A 19,860-nucleotide genomic window follows, 5' to 3' on the forward strand; every position below is an offset into this window, starting at 1 on the left:
GCTAGCTACATGTTCAAGGCTGACTTTCTTTTTACCTTTATCTAGCTTGCTAGATAAAGATTCAGAATTTGCAAATATAGAACAAAAAATAGTCATAGGAAAGTAGTATTCTCCAAGATCACTACAAACCTCCATGATGATCTGGTAGATTATGTAGTCATAGGAAACTAGTATTCTCCAAGATCACTACAAACCTCCATGATGATCTGGTAGACTATGTCAAAAATACACCCTTTCACTTTGCAATTAGAATTTTCCATAAATTCAGCACAAAAATCTAGAAACAGATCTGAAATATAGATATGAGATAATTTGAGAAGGTCTGGATATGTACCTGAGATACGAGACATCCTTGTAGAAAAGTAACACTGCTCCAAGTCTTCAAAATGAGCAGTAAGTCGTTTTCGTCTTGATGCTAATGTGCTGTTATACCAAGGCTGTTTCTTTGTCTAAAATGACAATAAGAAAATACACATAACTTAGAATAAACAATACTTTTCTTTTGCCCTTCAGAAGTTAATCACAGTAAAATAATTACAAATGGTAAAAAACTATAATTTTGAGATGTTTTCCAATTTTTCTTTTAACATGAAAATAGAAACCAAATTCATTCACAGAATAATTAAAACTAATAATGATTTTTAAAATAAGCTCTAAAAACCAGTTTTACAAGACTAAAACGACAAACATCCTCAACGCTACAAATAAAATGAAGACAGAATTCATTTATGCCATTCTAAAATTTAGAATTTTAGGAATCTTAATATCCAGAAATTGTTAGAAAATAATTATCAAATAAAAAATAAGTTACTTTTTCATTATCCCTACATTGTAGCCTTATACCCTTGAATACTGGAATAGTTCTTAACTATCTATTTAATACTAATTATCAGATTAAGAGGCAGTAATATACACATGCCAAAGTGTTTGATATATTCATTAGACGAACAAAATAACAAAATCAGATACAAAGGCAATAAACTTGAAAAATGTTAGAATATAAATCCTATAAAAAACAAAAGTTTGTGGTCCTAAATATATATTACTTAGTTGCTGGCACAAATTCACCAATAACTATACCAAAATGCCAAATGCATAAACTAAAATGTACTAAGGTACTGTAGTGCATACTACAGTATATCCCTGCTTTGATAAAACTAGATGGGAGGTAAGAGTCAGATTTGAAAGCACTGCTTCACTCTGAGAACTAAACTCTTAGTTCTAATTCTTTCTTGCCCAAATTCCTATTTAAGGAGATGGAGAGTCATGCCCTACAAACAATAACAATCTCATCAGATGGGTTTTATTTAACGCTATACGGGTTTTATTTAACACTATATAATCTCTCTTAATTTTCAACCTGACTCTGGAATAATGTCACATGACAGATAAAGAAGGACGTCAATATATTTTACCCCCAAATATGTTTTCTGCCATATTTTGATATGACCCTGCAAAGCAGTCTCTTCTGGGGAAAATTTTGCATCTGTATTAGCATAACTATATCCTTCCCCTTCCAGGCCCTCCCAATCCTGAATAGATTAACGGAGAGTCCAGCCTAATAAGGAAACATTTGCCATCTACTGCCTCTAAAGGTAGCCACCTATGAGACTCCATCTACATAAAAACTTTGGTCTCCAAAACCCCTTATTTTAACCTAGACACTACTTTCTATTAATTCCAGGTCTTTACATAGTAACTTAACTCTTTGAACCAAGAGCCAACCAAAATATCTCTGAATCCATGTGTGACCTGTAAACCAATCCCTGTTTCCACTCTGTCCCCACCCTGTGGTCCTGCCTTTCCAGACTGAATCAATGTAAACTTCCTAAGTACTGATGGATGTTTTACGTCTCCTTAAAATGTGTAAAACCAAGCTGTAACCCAACTACCTTGGGCACATGTTCTCAGGACCTCTTGAGACTGTGCCTCGGGCCATGGTCACTCACTTTTTTTTTTTTGGCTCCAAATAAACCTATTTAAAAAAAAGTTTATTTGCCTCCAAATAAATTTCTTTAAATATTTTATAGAGTTTGACTCTGTTTGTCAACAACTCACAAGAAAGTAAGATAATTTTCAAAGACTTAACAGACAAACAGGAAGGTGAACTCAGAGATGTAATGATAAACAAAATTTAACAGCACAGGGCAGGGGGAAAGAGGAGGACAATACCTACATAAAACAAGTAATTGAACTGGGATTTGAAGAATTAAGCCTGGGGACCACAAGGAGGGAAACTGAAAACAGAATTTACAAACTAGAAGAGAAATCTGAAAGAACTGCCAAGAATGTAGGATAAAAGCCAAATGGACAAAAAAATTGAAAAACAATTTAAGAGGTATAAAAGAATAACAGTTTGAAACATGGCCAGAGACCCTGAAGAAAAGAGCAAGAAACAAAAGAAGAAATATTTGAAGAATTGATGGCTGAGAATTTTCCAGAACTGAATATAGACGCAGAAATTATTCTGATCAAGTGAGATAATTAAAAAGAAATCTACAATTAGACATACTAAGATGAAGCCATGTTTTTGTCTATAAAGCAAATAGATCTTAAAATCAGATGAAAAGATAATTCATTTAGGAACAACAACTAAAGAGGCAAAATGCTTTTCAAGAGCAGTAGAAAGAAGCTAGAATAAAAAGGATGTCAATAATCTTAAAAAAATTGAGAAAAGAAAACCTAAAATTCAGAACCCCAAAAAGCTATCTCACAACATCATAAACAAAAACGAAGTTTATTACCAATGGGCCATCTCTAAGAGAATTTCTGAAATTGTATAGTTGAATAATACAATGATGCCCTTAAGGCTATACAAAATAACTGCATTAAATCCAGACTTTTGCATGCATACCTTTCTACTATTCTGTGACAAAATACGAAGTATGAAACTGCACTTTCTGCTAGCAGGACTCTCTCTCACTTTGCTGAGTGTTATTTTTCCACTTTCCTCACCCTTGTAGGTGTCCATGAGCCTAATCTTTCTTAACTGAACTAAGGAGAAAGTTCTGCAACATCTTCACTATACAATGTGGGCCCAAAGGAAGGGTGAGTGAAATGTGAACCCTTTCACTTCTGGGCTTCTGGGCCTTTTGGTCCTATGGCATTTCTCTTGTTCCTCCTCCCCAGAACAGTTACCACACCTATCTTTTCTTTTATAATACTGGAGGTGGTCCACACCCACTTCAATGGCTGCAGGCACAGGCTCAGGACGGGTTGGACAGTGATGGCTCCCTCCCTGCTCCCCTTCCCTCCAGGCTTGGGTGTATGGTCTTGTCTGCCACATGTGTGTGCAGTGTCCAATGGCCACTCAGGGTGGGAATGAGTCACAGCCACTGCCCAGGCCCCAAGGCGGCCTCAGGGCCTGTGCCCTGTGGCTGACTAACCAGACTACCATTTGGTCTGGGCCAGGGGGAAAGAAATCCATTTGTATAAAAAAAAAGAGGTTCTTCCTTCAGGGTTACCCTGGCACTTTGTGTAAGGTCTTCTAGGCTGGTGCCATGGATGCCATGTTACCTCTGTGACCTGCACGGACACTCCAGATGAGTTCCTGGAAAATCTAAAGTAACTAGAAGACTGTAGAAATGATCAACCTCTGAGGCACCTACTTAACTTTGAGACATTCTCTACTGTTCCTTATTCCCGCCCTAATTGATAAAGCCATTGGACTTTGTCACCGACCTTGGTCAACCTCATGACTACACCTACACCCTACAACCCCCACTCAGCTTGCAAAAAACAGCACTAAACTGTAACTTTCCACTGTCCACCCCAAACCTATAAAACCAACTCCTATCCCACTGGCCTTCGCTGATGCCCTTTTCGGCCTCAGCCTGCCTGCACCCAGGTGAATAAAGAGCCATGTTGTTCACACAAAGCCTGCTTGGCGGTGGGGGGGGGGTCTCTTCATTCAACGTACACGTTTTAACACTTTGAACTTTTTTTTCTCTACCCTATTAGCAGTTAACTTTTATGTGAGAGGATTTTTTTTTCTTTTTAAAAAATATTTTACTAGGCCAAGACCCCAACTATTACTGTTTATATTCTCTGTTAAGTTTTAACTACGAAAAAGGATTTGTGATGTTGGTCTTAAGTTGTAGCCAATCTGGTCTGATTTATATGACTTTCTATATGGTAAGCAGCAAATTTTGCTGCAGGTCTCCATCCTGTTTTACATCTTTGGGAGCCAGACCTGTAACCGCAGGCGTAACATGGCAATGTTTTGTTCCAGCCTCTGCCATTTCACATTTGTGGCCTGGGATTCAATCCTGGCTTAGGGAATGAGTTCTTTCTGGTTTGATATCTGTGTAACCTTTGTTATTTGTTGATTCTCTTCTCCTCCATGAACCACCTTGAATTTTCCTTTTTTTGAACCTTTGTAAAGTTTGAAAGCCAGAAATATTGGCCACTTGGCATGGCTAAAGTCGGGTAATGGGATTTAAAAGGGTTTTCTTAAAGAACGCTCAGCTTAATTAAAAGTCAATATCTAAGTTATAGGTATATTTAAAAGGTATTTAAATTTTTATTTTCTTGGACCTTATTTTGCTGAAAAAAAAAAGGTCTTTTTCTCAGCTGACTGAATTATTTTTCTCCATTTTTCCTTGCCACTCTCAATGCACGTGAGAGGGAAGAGACCTCTGTTTTCCTCATGGAACACCAATAATTAAAAGCAAATAGATTCCTCTCAAAATTTGTTTTTGCCTCATTTATGCCTGTTTATTAGGCCTTAGAAGCTTTTTCCCCCATCCACCTAAGCAGACTGGTAAAAGGTTTTGAGGTTTTTAAGCTGTCCTTACTCCTCTCCCCTTATTTTGATACATGTTTTCTAATAACCCAGTTGTCTCTTCTTGCCTTCAGCCATCAAACTCCAAATGGTCATGCAACCAGAGGCTGGGATAATGGCCTCTTTTGCTGAGACCCGTAGGTAGGCCTCTCAGGGAAATCTGACTGATGTTTTAGCAAAACAGCACACCCTATCAGCAGGAAGCAGTTAAGATTAATCTTCCTCCTTATCCTTATGGCAGTTAGATGTATTTCTTTAGAGGGGAAAATTACAGAGATAGGAGGAAGCCAAGGATCCCCCCGCAAAACCCTGTTTTCAAGCCTAAAACAACCTGTAGGCTGAAAAAACAGACTGCCAATCCCGGATGAAGCCTGCTCTTTCCTGACTGACTCTTTCTAAATAATGCCCACCTGCACACTGGGAGAACGTGGTGAGACCTCAGGAATTTTGTGCCATTTGCAGCGGGGAGGAGTCTGGCCTCTCTGGTCTCTGGGTGGTGACCTGGGATTCAATCTATGAGGCAGGAAACCTGCTAGCAGGATTCTTTCTCGCATTGCTATTTTTCCTTTTCACCTAATAAATTATGTTTTCCTTACCCATCTATGTGCCCACAAGCCTAATCTTTCCTGGTTGTGTGACAAGAGCTTGCTTTTAGCTGAACTAAGGAAAAAGTTCTGCAACAATAACACTACACACGAAAAGGAAGTGTGGTCTGAGAAATATACTTGGTCGCTGTCCGAAGTTCTGAAACTGCCATTGCAAAATTATAGCTAAGACAGGGAAAGATCTTACCAAACCAAATCATCTTGCTTCTAACCTCCAAGCTGTCCTTGTTCATTAATGGGAACAGACTAAACTAACTTTGGGAAAAACTTAGTTTACAGCTTAAAACACAGATGAAAACAGCCCTTTCCCAAAACAAACCTCCTTCTTGCCTGTAGACTAGACTGCCTTTGTAGGACTAACTAATTAACCACAAGATTAGAAATTATGGTTTAGGAGTCATCCAGCTGGAGGCTACAAAATTCTGATCCTCCCTAAACTGTTCCTAAGACCAGTGCTTGAGATATTTTACAGACTCTGCACTTTGATGTATCAGCTGGCTCCACCCAGATTGATTAAGTGGCTCATCTGATCTTGTGGTCCTGGTCCAGGAACTGACTCAAGGAAAGAGGACAGCTTCAATTCCCTATGATTCCATCTACGACCCACCTAATCAGCACTCTTGACTCACTGGCCTTCCCCCACCCACCAAATCTCTGATCCCTAAATGCTTGGGGAGACTGATTTGAGTAATAATAAAACTCTGGTCTCAAGCACAGCTGGCTCTACATGCATTACTCTTTCTCTACTGCAATTCCCCGTCTTGATAAATCGGCTCTGTCTAGGCAACGGGCAAAGAATAGTTAGTTCCTCACATACAGTTCCTAAAATCCTTGGAGTTTCTTTAGTGATAGCAGCATCTTTTGTTACTCATAGCAAGTTCCTTTTGCTCATACCTGAATATAATAAAGTGACTTAGGGTGGGACACCTACAAAGCCTCAGGATCAGGCTGGTCAAAAGACCACCACAGAGTTGAAACTTGCACACACACCAACCTCCAGGAAGTAGGTGAGGCCTAGAGAGTAAGCTCTACAAAACGTCTGGAACAATAAGATTGAATGAGTTTCCAGGTTGGTGACACACTGAGGTCTGGGAGGATCAGGAGAGCATGCATGCCCAAATAGTGCATGAAAGCTCTGCAGACCATCCTCCTCCCTACCTTGGAATATGTGCATTGTACTTACCAACTAAGCACTCCTAATCTGAAAATCCAAAGCCCAAAATGCTCCAATTAGCATTTCTTTTGAGCATCATATCATGGCTCAAAAAGTTACAAATCTTGGAACTTTCAAATTCTTTATTTTTAGATTTCAGATGCTAAATACATATTTCTTGTAACTGCATATAAATCTATAATTAACAATATCTCAAAATTAAAAGTTTAATTTTAAAGTTCATTTTTAAAAACAAATTTTCAACTTTGAAAAAAATGCTTAGAAATACACTTGTGAAAAATTAAGCAAAACCTAGAGTTAAAATCAGTATCATAAAGATGTAAATTCTCCCTGAGATAATTTATAAGATAAAGGCAGTTACAGTAAAAAATACCAAGAAGCTTTTCTATGGAGCGAAATGAACCGATACTAAAGTTCCTATGAAAAAACAAACAGGAAGAAATATTCTATAAAATAATGAAAAAGCTAAGAGAGGGGAAGAAGAGAAATACCAGGCATTGAAATATACCATAAAGCCTCTACCAAAAAAAGGTGGTAACAATACAGAAAGAGAAATACACCAGAAGATAGATAAATTTTTAAAAATAGGGCTGGGACACATGGCTAGCCATTTGGATGGATGAAATTAAACCCACATTTCAAAACATATACTAGAATAAACTCCAAATAGATTCAGAATCTAAATGTAAAAAAATAACGATGAGACAAGTATTTTAAGAAAGTATGGAAAAGTTTCTCTATATCCTGGTTGAAGAGAGAAGCTTTTAACTATGATTCAAAAATCTAGATGTAATTTTTAAAAATTGATAAGTTTAACTAAAAACTTTTGAATGGTAAAAAAAAAACAAAGATAAAACAGGAAGAAAACATAGGCAACACAAGTCATAGGTAACAAACTAGTACTCCTAATATATATAACAAAGTCTTACAAATTGAACCAAAGAGGCCAAACACCTAATATATGGAAAGGGTCTGCCAGCTGAAGCTATAAATATACTATTAACTAATACGTGTATTAGTATACCAATAAACATATGAAAACATAGTCAACCTTATTAATAAATAAAACTATTCTGAGATATATTTCTCACCTAATATATTGGCAAAAATTAAAAACTATGAAAAGTCATTCTGTTAGAGATGCTGTGGGGAAAACAGACGTATTTACATGTTGTTGGTGAAGACACAAACTGCTTTTGGGGGTGGTTTATTTGGTACTATCCATCCATATCTTTGACCTAGCAATCCCACTTCTAGGAATTTACACTGAAGGTACACCTCTACTAATATGAAAATACACAGGCATAACTTAGTTACTGCTGTACTGGCTGCAACTTCAAAATAATGGAAACTAACTACTTGTCATTACATAACAAAGTGATTAAATTACCATACAACCACATGAAGAAGTCTCAGGCAGTTGTAAAAAAAAAAATGAGGACTTGTATGAACTTCTGTAGAACTACTTTCCTGATAAACTGTTAAATAAAAAAAGCAAAGTACAGAAAAAAATTACTAGAAAGCCACCCTTTGTGAAAGAGAGTAAAAAGAAAATGTGGATGTGTATCTGTAAATCTGACTAATAAAACTGGTAACCTACAGAGGGTAAGTAGAAATGGAGAGGAAAAGACAAACGTAGGGAAATTGGTAGAAAGGCTGAAAGGGTAGCAGTTATTGATTATAACTTTTTATACAGCTCTGATTTTTAGAATCAGTTTAATATTTCATATATTCAAAAATATATATATAGTAAGGATGGAAAGTGGAGTGAAATACAAACAGAAGTAAATGAACCTAACTGTATTTCAAAGAAATATCACAACTAAAATTAAACAAATCCAAATAACCTTTGAATATACTATATTTTCAGTATATATTCTTGGGATAAAGACAAAGGGAATTTCAAAGAAATATCTCTAGTTAGCAGATTTGTTTTCTCAGCAATTTTTTTTGTGTGTGTGTGTGTGTACATATACATTCTAAGACTATGCAAATAAGTATATTTTGATCATGAAAGCTAGGTTTCCAACAGAAGAGAAAATTATAAATATAGAAAGGTGAAATGCTAGAATGAACCCTGTGGTAGTGAACCTAATTGGACTGAGATCATCAGCATGAACTTCTACCTTTTAAGAAAGGATCAGAAATATATATAGATATATGTTTACACATGTATGACTATATATTATTTATTATACACTGCAAAGCATGGATTGACATCAGCTCATATGTACTGACAACCTGGTTATCTCCAGAGCTACTGACCCTTGCCTACACTATAGAATATATTAACTAAAGATAAATAATTTTTTGTAACAAGTCAGTAAGTTGTTTTGGAGCAGAATCAGTCTGTCAGTATTGTTTACTAATAATAACTGAATTCATGATTTTCATGATTTGCACCTGATTTCAGTAGGGTCTGTTAAAGCTGGTCACATAACCAGTATGCATCTAGGTGACTAAAACTGCCTTTGCAAAATTATGACTAAGACGGTGAAAGAGATCTAACCTGACTGACTCCATCTTGCATCTAACCTCCAAGCTGTCCTTGCTCATTCCTGGGCACGAGCTTAACTAACTTTGGAAGGAACTTAGTTTATAGGTTGCTATTTTTTTTTGAGACAGAGTCTTGCTCTGCCACCCAGGCTGGAGTCCAGTGGCGTGAGCTCAGCTCACTGCAGCCTCTGCCTCCTGGGTTCAAGCGATTCTCCTGCCTCAGCATCCTGAGTAGCTGGGATTACAGGCATACCAACACAACACTAATTTTTCTATTTTTAGTAGAGACAAGGTTTCACCATGTTGCCCAGGCTGGTCTCCAACTCCTGACCTCAGGTGATCCATCTGCCTTGACCTCCCAAGGTGCTGGGATTACAGTGTGATCCACTGCACCCAGTCAATTTACAGGTTACGGTTTAAAACAAAGACCATAACAGCCCTTTCCCAAAAAACAAACCTCCTTCTTGCCTGGGAACTAGACTAACATCAGCCACAGGATTAGAAATTATGGTTTAGGAGTTATGCAGTTGGAGGCTACAAGATTCTGACCTTCCCTAAACTGCTCCTAAGTTCAGTGCTTGAGATGTTTTGCAGACCTTACACTTGATGGATCAGCTGCCAAGACCCAGACTGATTAACTGGCTCATCTCATCTTGTAGCCACCACTCAGGAACTGACCCAGTACAAGAGGACAGCTTCAATTCCCTATGATTTCATCTCCTACCTGAGCAATCAGGCACTCCTGGTTCATTGGCTTCCCCACATCCACCAAGTTTTCCTGAAAAACTCTTATCCCCAAATGCTTGGGGAGGCTGATTTGAGTAACAGCCTCGGTGTGAATTACTTTATCTCAATTCCTCCGTCTTGATAAACTGGTTCTGTCTAAGCAGCGGGCAAGGTGAATCCACTGAGTGGTTACATGACTAGCTCACAATAAGAGACTACAACCAAAAGCAGACTTTGAATCTTCTGATACTCAGGTACTTCAAACCCAAGCCAGTAGTGGTTCTAAATCTGGTGACAAAGCAATTCCTATGCAACCTAGCAGTGGATGGACAAAGAATATTATGACTGAATTATCTGGATCCCTTTCAATAAATATACTACCTCTGCTGGGATGTTCTGTATATCCATTGCCTGTAATCACGCCATTCCAGAAATATAAATGGTTTGATTCCTGGGAGTCCTTCAGTAATCATAGTGATTAATATGCAATTAATGCATATATATTATGGGTGCAAATAAATAACAATATACATTAATACATACAAATCCATATGTTTCCTAGCTCTGTCCAGTGAGAAAGCTTGCAAGCAATGATACTCCAGGAACAATAAGCATACTTAAGATTTTGGTTTTAAAATATATTTCTCAACTAACAGAAAAGAGTTTCTTGGATACAAGACTGATTCCAGGACTGAGGCTAGTTCAGTACAGAATGAAGATAGAACATGACGGTCTAAGAATGTTAAGAAAGTACTTATAAACAATGATAGGAATATGTCAAAAGGATACAGAAGTCAGTTTGAAGGAGCTCCAACTTGCCAAATATAGAATTTGAGTTTCAAAATTAATAACAGAATATATATATATATAAATGATCCATGATTTCACAATGACATAAACAAACAGAAGGGCTAACAAATAAATTTGGAAGATATAAAATCAGAAAATCATCATTTGGACAACATATTAACAATTATTATTATAAGTAAGATATAATAACAGATGCTCAAAGGGGAGAAATGTTAACTTTACAGCACTGAAATCTGGCAAACACCATCTTAACCAAGTGATCAAAGTTAACATCACTAGCACTGAGACAAATAGATACAATATGCCTCCAGATATGACAAACTAAGGAGGACAAAATAGGAGTACACTATAGTATTCCTGACAAAAATGGATAATCTGAATCTCAGGCACAAGGAAACACAAGACCAATTCAAACTGAGGGACATCCTATAAAATAAATAACTTATACTCTTCAAAATTGTTGATGTCACAAACTGAAGAACTGTACCAACTTAGAGGAGATTAAAGAGACATGACAAATAAATGCAGTAAGTCATTCAGAACTGGTCCTGGACCATAATTTTTTTTTTCTATAAAGGATATTAGTGAATAAATTACTAAAATTTAAATTTTAAAACATTTAAATTTAAATTTTTCTCAGATATATCAATATTAATTTTCTAATTTTGCTAACTGTACTATGGTTATATAAAAATTAGGAAGCAAAATCAATAGGCAATTACAAAAGTTCAGAATATAGGTTCACACATTTCTGGCTTTACTTACATTATATTGTTAGCATTTTTTTCAATTCAATTTCAACTATAATTATTATTTTTAAGAGCAGTAAAGTAATCCATCCCATAGTTGTAGCATCATTTCTATAACTATTCTATTATGGCTGAGTATGTTTATTTTTCCAGAATTTTTGCTCATATGATTAATACTGCTTGATTATCTTTACATAGTACCTAGACTCATCCCTTAAGTAGCATTGATCATATGTATATACTATCAAATTGTCTTCCTGGAAGTTGACCAATTCAACTACCGCTCTCCCTTCCTCCACCTGCCCTTCCCTAAATATGCACATGCTCAAGCACATACACTCATTGCAAGTAAAAGTATTTCCCATTTTGGAACATCGCTTTGATTTCCACCAAACTAACAGATGATTTCTTTGGTAATTTGTATTATTCTGTATTTTGCTTTTGTTTATTTGCAAAATTGAGTATTATTTAATATGTGAGCTGAATGTGTGAATTTTGGTCTTTTAAAAATATTAATGTCCTTCACCATTTTCTTACCCTGTTTGGAGCTTTCATTAAAAAAATAAAATTGGCTACGTGCAGTGGCTCATGCCTGTAATCCCAGCACTTCGGGAGGCCAAGGTGGGTGGATCACGAGGTCAAGAGATCTAGACCATCTTGGTCAACATGGTGAAAGCCATCTCTACTAGAAATACAAAAATTAGCTGGGTATGGTGGCCTGTGCCTGTAGTCCCAGCTACTCAGGAGGCTGAGGCCGGAGAATCACTTGAATGCGGGAGGCAGAGGTTGCAGTGAGCCAAGATTGCACCCCTGCACTCCAGCCTGGGCAATGGAGCGAGACTCCATTGCAAAAAAAAAAAAAAAAGATTACATTATCAAAGTTTTTAACATTTTGAACCAATTCAGCCATTTACTTGCCATGATTATGACACCTTTCCCAATTTGGGTATAAATTTTGTTTCTGGTGTTTTTTTATATGTAGGATAGGTTTTTTTCTTAATTTCTATATTTCTACTTGTTTAAATTATTGTTTAGCTGATCTGAACTCTTTCAATAAGTGAAAACAAGCTAAATTTCCATTGTCCCAACACCATGCATTTCATCTCTCCTTTCACCACTGATCTACGTGACCACCTTTCACCACAGACTAAACTATCAATTACTTTTTGGTAGATTTTTAATTATTATTCTGCTTCTTTTGTTACAGCAGTCTTAGAGTACATTTTAATAAATTATGATGTAAATTCATCATTAACCTCTGAATAATTCATTCTACTATTGAACTTTAATTGGCCACATTCTATATACCCTTGAAAAAAAACTACCATTTTTTTAATTGGAATCTAATTAAATTAGTAATCATGGTTACTGATCTATCCAAATTGTCCTAAAATTGCTCTAAACTATTTTAATATTTTATATTCTTCAAGATTACATTTCATTAAGAATGTGATTTTTACTAGTATGCATCAACATTGTCTTAATTATTTTAATGTACTCGGCATGATAATAGCTAATTTCAATTCATGTTGCATATGGACTTTTTTTTTTGTCTTTCTATATTTACCATCTAGTGATAATGTAGCCTGTTGGTAAATAATAAGTTCATATGTTTTCACTCTTATCTAAAAAAATGAAAGCATTCAAGGCTATGAATGTTTACTACAATTCTGACCACATTCCAGAAATTTTTCATAAATAATGTTTCCACTAGCAGCACTTTTTGAATGCACTGATTTTTTAACACACAGGTACTCAGAAGAGTCTTCGTTTACTCTTTTCCAGACTGTTTGTCTGTCTCTATTTGTTTATTTGGGGCTCTAATTCACACAATGCAGATGGTACTATTTATCTTGTTTTAGAATCAATCAAATTTTCAAAATGCTCCAAGGATTACTATAAATGACATATATACATTGATGCAAAGTATGTATGGAGACAAGTACCTGCTAAACCAAGCTTAACTCATTTCATTCAAATAAAAAATCCAAAGTCCTTCTAATAGCCTAAGAAAGCCATAAGTAAAATGTAGCCTCTGTTATGTTCTTTTACCTCATCTATTTTTATCTTCCTTGTTCACATCTCTCTAATCACACTGGACTTCTGAACTATGTAAGGCATGCTTCACCTCAAGGATTATTTACTTCTTGTTCTCTGCCTAGAAAGTTTTCCCAGGGATATTCATAGAAATATCTCTGACTCCTCACATCCTGGTCATTCAAAAGTCACTCATACTTTTGCTATTAAGTATCTTTCCAACTAAACTGGAAGCTTCATTACAGCAGGGATTTCTATCTGTTTGGGTTTTGTTCAATGAGGTATCTCCAGAGCCTAGTAAATATCAGGTACTTTAAAAAATAAAAAAAACAAAAACAACAACAACAACAAAAAAAACTGTTGGTTGAATAAATGAGTATTTAAAATCAAAGACTCTGAAGCCATAATATCTGGGTTAAAATCTCAGCTCCCTCCTCTACTAGCTATATTATTTGGGTCAACCTCCATAACTTCTCTGTGTACCAGTTTCCTTCTCAATAAAAAATATTAATAGTATTTATCTCACGGAGTAGTTCTAAAAGTTAGTTAATACATGTGAATAGTTCAAACAGTGTCTATGAAAAGTAACTACGAAATATGTTACCTGTTTAATTTCTAACAGATTTTGCTTTACATAAATTCCAATCCTTCACGACATAAAGTTTTACCACTTTTGGAAAGTATACCTTTTATTTATGTAAAAAAACTGTCCTATTTTTTTCTTACTTTTGGAGTTTTTGTTTTAGTTTTGCAGTATTCTTTAGTTTGCATTTGCCAGGCTTATACTCAACTATCCACTATTTCAATCGTTTTTGTGTCAGTTTATTTAGGTTTAGCTATTATTTGGACCATAGCTAGAAATGAAGGGTAAGGCTTTCAATGCAATATCATGTCAGCTCCATCTCATAAAAACACTAGTAGTGTTTCCTCCTCAACAACTACCCAGTCCTCTAACAGTTGCTAAGAATTCTCCTGGGAGACATGCTATTTAATCCTTAAGCATGCATTTACCACGCATATAGTGACTTGTAGATTAAGTAGCTCTCCTTCCTTAAGTATTTTCTCTTTTATATAAATTCTTATTTATATAAAAGAATTCTTTTTATTTACATAAAAGAATTTATATAAGTTCATCAATTCTTATAAATTCTTCTAAGTTGGCTGGGCACGGTGACTCATGTCTGTAATCCCATCACTTTGGGAGGCCAAGGTAGGTGGATCACTGGAGGTCAGAAATTCGAGACCAGCCTGGCCAAGATGGTGAAACCTCGTCTTTACTAAAAATAAAAAGTTAGTCAGTCATGGTGGCAGGCGCCTGTAATCTTAGCTACTCGGGAGGCTGAGGCAGGAGAGCTGCTGGAACCTAGGAGGTAGAGGTTGCAGTGAGCTGAGATCACGCCATTGCACTCTAGCCTGGGTGACAAGAGCAAAACTCCGTCTCAAAACCAACAAACAAACAAACAAAATTCTTCTAAGTTTTGGGTGTGAGGAGAGCAATATATCCATAGGATTTCTTGTGGGAGAGGATGAGAAGATATTAATACATTTTCTCATTGTACTATCTCAAACCAAAAGTCTTTCACCACATAAAAGTAAGTGCTATGCTAAAATATTTTAAAAATACAATTCTGATTGCTCTTCTTTTTCCCCCAGATTCAATTTCTTTTTAGAAAAGTTGCTATATCATAGTTGTATGTATCTGTAGGGGGTACATGTGATATTTTGACAGATGTATACAATGTGTAATAATCAATTAGGGTAACTGAGATTTCTATCACCTAAACATTTATCATTTCTTGTGTTGGGAACACTGCAGTTGTTCTCTTCTAGCTATTCTGAAACATACAACAAAGTATTAACTATTATTTCCCTACTGTATTATCAAATACTAGAATTTGTTTACCCAATCTAACTGTATTTTTGTACCCATTAAACAACTTCTCTTCACATCCCAATACCTGTCCCTTCTCCACCTACTACCTCCATTCCACTCTCTACCTCCATGAGATCTGCTTTTTTTGCTCCCATTTAAGAGTGACAATACGTGATGATTGTTTGTCTTTTGGTTCCTGGCTCATTTCACTTTATTTAATGACCCCCAGGTTCCATCCAGGTTGCCACAAATGACAGGATTTCATTCTTTTTTATGGCTGAATAATATTCTAATGTGTATATATACCACATTTTCTTTTTCCTTTCATCTGCTGATAGACACTTAAGTCGATTCCAAATACTGGCTATTGTGAATAGTACTGCAATAAACATGGGAATGCAGATATCTCTTCAATATACTGATTTCCTTTCTTTTGGATATACACCCAGCAGTGGGATTGCTGGATCATATGATGGTTCTATTTTTAGTTTTCTGAGGAACTTCCATACTGTTTTTCATAACGGGTGTACTACTTTAGATTCTCAACAGTATAGGGGCATTCACTCTTTTTTTTTTTTTTTTGAGACGGAGTTTCACTCTTGTTGCCCAGGCTGGAGTGCAATGACGCAATCTCAGCTCACTGCAACCTCTGCCTCCCGTGTTCAAGCAATTCTCCTGCCTCAGCCTCTTGAGTAGCTAGGATTACAGGCACGCACCACCATGCCCAGCTAATTTTGCATTTTTAGTGAAGACGAGGTTTCTCCATGTTGGTCAGGCTGGTCTCAAAACTCCTGACCTTGGTGATCTGCCTGCCTTGGCCTCCCAAAGTGCTGGGATTACAGGCATGAGTCACTGCGCCCGGCTGGGAATTCACTCTTTCTCCACATCCTTTCTAGCATTTGTTAATATTTTTGATAATACCATTCTAACTGGCGAAACAATATTTCATTGTGGTTTTGACTTCCATTTCCCTGATGACAGTGATGGTAAGTATTTTTCATATACCTATTGACCATTTGTATATATTCTTTTGAAAACATCTATTTAGGGCTTTTGACAATTTTTAAATTAATTATTATTATAATTTGCTATCAAATCGTTTGAGTCCATTATGTATCCTGGTTATCAATATTTTCTCACATTCTGAAGTCTGTATTCAGATTCAATTTCTACTGTTTTCCAGCTCATAGGACTTGCTAGAAATTCCTAAGCAATGTTATATAAATGGTTAACTGTGGAAATCTTTTCTTGTTCCCCTATATAGAGTTTAGTCAAAGTTCTCCAGCCAACGACCAATTAGAAACACACTTGTAGTTAAACAAGTTTTATTTACTGCTAGCTGCAATAAATATGAGTAAATGAGAGATGTCTCAGTAAGAGAGTGTTAGAAATAACTTACAGGATTAAGGCACTTGTTAGATAACCAGAGGGTTCAAGAAAGTTGAGCTTCACTGTGAATTGGATACTTCAAGTGGAAATGATTCTATAATTCAGTAACTTATTTAATAATAAATCTTATCTAGAACCACAGAAGACCACAGGGAGGCTAAAGTTTTAACTAGTAAAGAAGCAGTAATCACTCAGATTGGTCAGGGTAGGGGTGTGTCTGGTATCTTTTGTAGTTTGCACAGTGACGTTGTTTGTTAAATGTGGCTAGACAACTTTATGGAGTGATCTTGCTTTTTGTTTTGCTTCATCATAGTCACAGGGTCTGATGTTGATGTTCTGTGAAATTACGTTCAAAAGGAGAACATAAATGCCTAGCTATAAATGCCAAGCCAGTTTCCAGATACAGTGACTGCTCTCTCTCTCAATTTACTATGCTATATTTCAATTTAAGGCCTTAAATTTTCTCCTGATGTATTCCATTATGTCTTACAAAAATACTTGAATCTGGTATTTTCATGGCTGTTCAGAAACAGATATAAACAAATCTATAAACTTCCTATAAAAAAGAATAGACTAAATGCATGCATTGTACATGAACATAATACAGAATAAATATAGTAAGAGTTGTCTCATTAACTAACCATAAAAGTAAGAAGGTGGTTACCCAGGTTTGGGAACAAGAAAAAGAAAAACAGAAGCGATATAATCCAAAAGGATTTCTTTTTCTCTTAGATAAAAATAACTGTACTATTTTTTCAAATCAATTGAATATACAAATAAATGTTCATTAAAAACACCTCATTGTTTTTTGTTTTACTATAAAGGATATTAGGGTAATTCTTTTTCTTTTTTTGAGACAGGGTCTCACTCTGTCACCCAGGCTGGTGTGATCTCAGCTCACTGCAACCACGGCCTCCTGGGTACAAGGTATCCTTCCACCTCAGCCTCCTGAATAGCTGAAACCACAGGCATATGCCACCATGCTCAACTAATGTTTGTAGTTTCTGCAGAGGCAGGGGTCTCACCATGTTGCCCAGGCTATATTAGGGTAATTCTTAAAATGTGAAAATCTAGAATTTAGATAATAGTATTGTATCAATATTAACTGCTTTAATTTTAAAGTTATATTGTGATTACACAAGACAATATCCTTATCCCTAAGGAAATACATGCTGAAGTACTTAAGGAGAAAGAAACTTATGTCTGTACCTCACTCAAACAATCCAATAAAAGAAATTATATACTTACATATGTAAAAGAAAGGCTGAATGACAATGATAAAACAAATGTGATAAAATGTTAAGTGTTTAGACAATCTGTATTCTTTTTAGTATTTTTGTAATTTTTTTCTGAGTCAAAACTTATTTCAATATAAAAAGTTAAAAGAAGTAGCTGGCTACAGTGGTTCAGGTCTGTAATCCCAGCACTTTGGGAGGCCGAGGTGGGTGAATCACCTGAGGTCAGGAGTTTGAGACCAGCCTGGCTAACGTGGCAAAACCCCATTTCTACTAAAAATGCAAATGTTAGCCAGACACAGTAGTGCGCACCTGTAGTCCCAGCAACTCGGGAGGCTGAGGCTGGAGAATTGCTTGAACCCAGAAGGCAGAAGTTGCAGTAAAGATTGCACCCACTGTACTACAGCCTGGGCAACAGAGCAAGACTCCATCTCAAAAAATATATATATAAAAAAAAAATTATAAAAAGTTGAAAAAGCATATTAGGCCTCAAAACTAAACTTGACAGATGTCAATATCGCCAAGTCAAAGATGAAGTGAGTAAAGGTCAAAATAATCATACAACTAATTCAAAGTGGTAAACCTCTATCTATTTCACTCAAGACTACAGTCTATATTCCTTGGGAAAGCTGTAAGTTTCAACATAATAAAGCGTAATTCAATGACTGATTTATAATTTTCCTATCTCTAAGATAAACTATATCCTGATTACTCATAATTTTTTTTTCCTAAAGTATTTCCTTCCTCTCAGGTTATGAAATTACCAGTAAGTTTTAAAAAAAACTGCCAGGCACAGTGGCTCACACCTGTAATACTATCACTCTGGGAGGGTGAGGCAGACAGATTGCTTCAGTCCAGGAGTTTGAGATCAGTCTGAGCAACCTGGTGAAACCCCATCTCTACAATAAATACAAAAATTAGCTGGGCATGGTGGTGCACTCCCATAGTCCCAGCTACTCGAGAGGCTGAAGTGAGAGAATTGCTCGAGTCTAGGAGGTCAAGACTACAGCTTTCCAGCCTGCAAGACAGCTTGGCTGTCTCAAAAAACACACACAAAAAAAACAAAACCCTTTAGATTTGTTCCATCACAACTTGGTGAAGAAAATAAAATTTAAATTCTTACCACTGAAAAAGCAAATATTAATATTTGATTCTGCCATTATGCATTAAGAGCTATCCAAGCGCTAATCAACACCACTGCATTCAAAATGACTCTCTTTGTGACAGGACATTTTAGTAAACTAATCTATGATTTTATAACTCAGGTAATTATACTCATGGTATCATTAAAACAAACTGTTAAAGATATCATTTACCTGAGAACTGCCACTGAAACCTGGAGGTTGGCTGTATTCTGTGGAATCAATAATACTACTGCAAAATGAAGAGAGAAAAATGTGATTTCAGTATTTACATTATTTTAACAGAAAAAGTAAATCTAAAGTATATCATATATAAGCCCAGTACTTCTAATTTCTAGGCAAAGAAAACATTTATTGCCAATCATTTAATTAGGCATCAGATACACAATCCATAAAATATCAGTAAATATTTAAACAATTTAGCACTTCAACCCCTCCAAGATATTCACCACCTCAAAGATATAAACCAAGAAATAATATCAATAGGGGATAACCACAAGGCATGTGTCTATATAGATTTACTTGTTTATATTTCATTTTCAGATAGGTTAATACTGTTTGGGAAACTTTAAGGAAAGAAAATTTGCACTATTGGGAAAACAGCACAAGCATGCAATCCAAAGCTATGGTTAACAGACCCTGCTATGCCACTAAAAAGCTATATGTTCTTGAACAATTACCTTATAATCAATCACTCAAGTTTCCTTATCTGTAAAAATGCGGTAATGAAGGCTAGCTATTTCTGAACTATCAAAAGAATAAAATAAATGGTAAAATAACAATAATGTTGTTTTTGTAACCCAAAACCAATATACTAGCTTCCTCTACTCTGGTCAAACAG

The 19,860-nt window shown here is 35.9% G+C and overlaps 1 protein-coding gene across 5 annotated transcripts in view; it reads right to left on the reverse strand.

Moving 5' to 3' along the window:
- The window catches only part of COP1 (COP1 E3 ubiquitin ligase), a 235,552-nt gene that overhangs the window by 130,284 nt on the left and 85,408 nt on the right, over nt 1-19,860 (reverse strand). For all 5 annotated transcript variants that reach the window (XM_012444565.3, XM_012444561.3, XM_064370558.1 and 2 more), the window contains 2 exons: nt 19,194-19,251; nt 335-449 (listed from right to left, as the gene is read on the reverse strand). In XM_012444565.3, the coding sequence (XP_012299988.1) occupies nt 335-449; nt 19,194-19,251 (173 nt within the window). The remainder of the gene's footprint in view (nt 1-334; nt 450-19,193; nt 19,252-19,860) is intronic.

Source organism: Aotus nancymaae, unplaced genomic scaffold (assembly GCF_030222135.1).
Source record: "Aotus nancymaae isolate 86718 unplaced genomic scaffold, 86718_ANA_hifiasm-v0.15.2.pri h1tg000108l, whole genome shotgun sequence".
NCBI lineage: Eukaryota > Metazoa > Chordata > Mammalia > Primates > Aotidae > Aotus > Aotus nancymaae.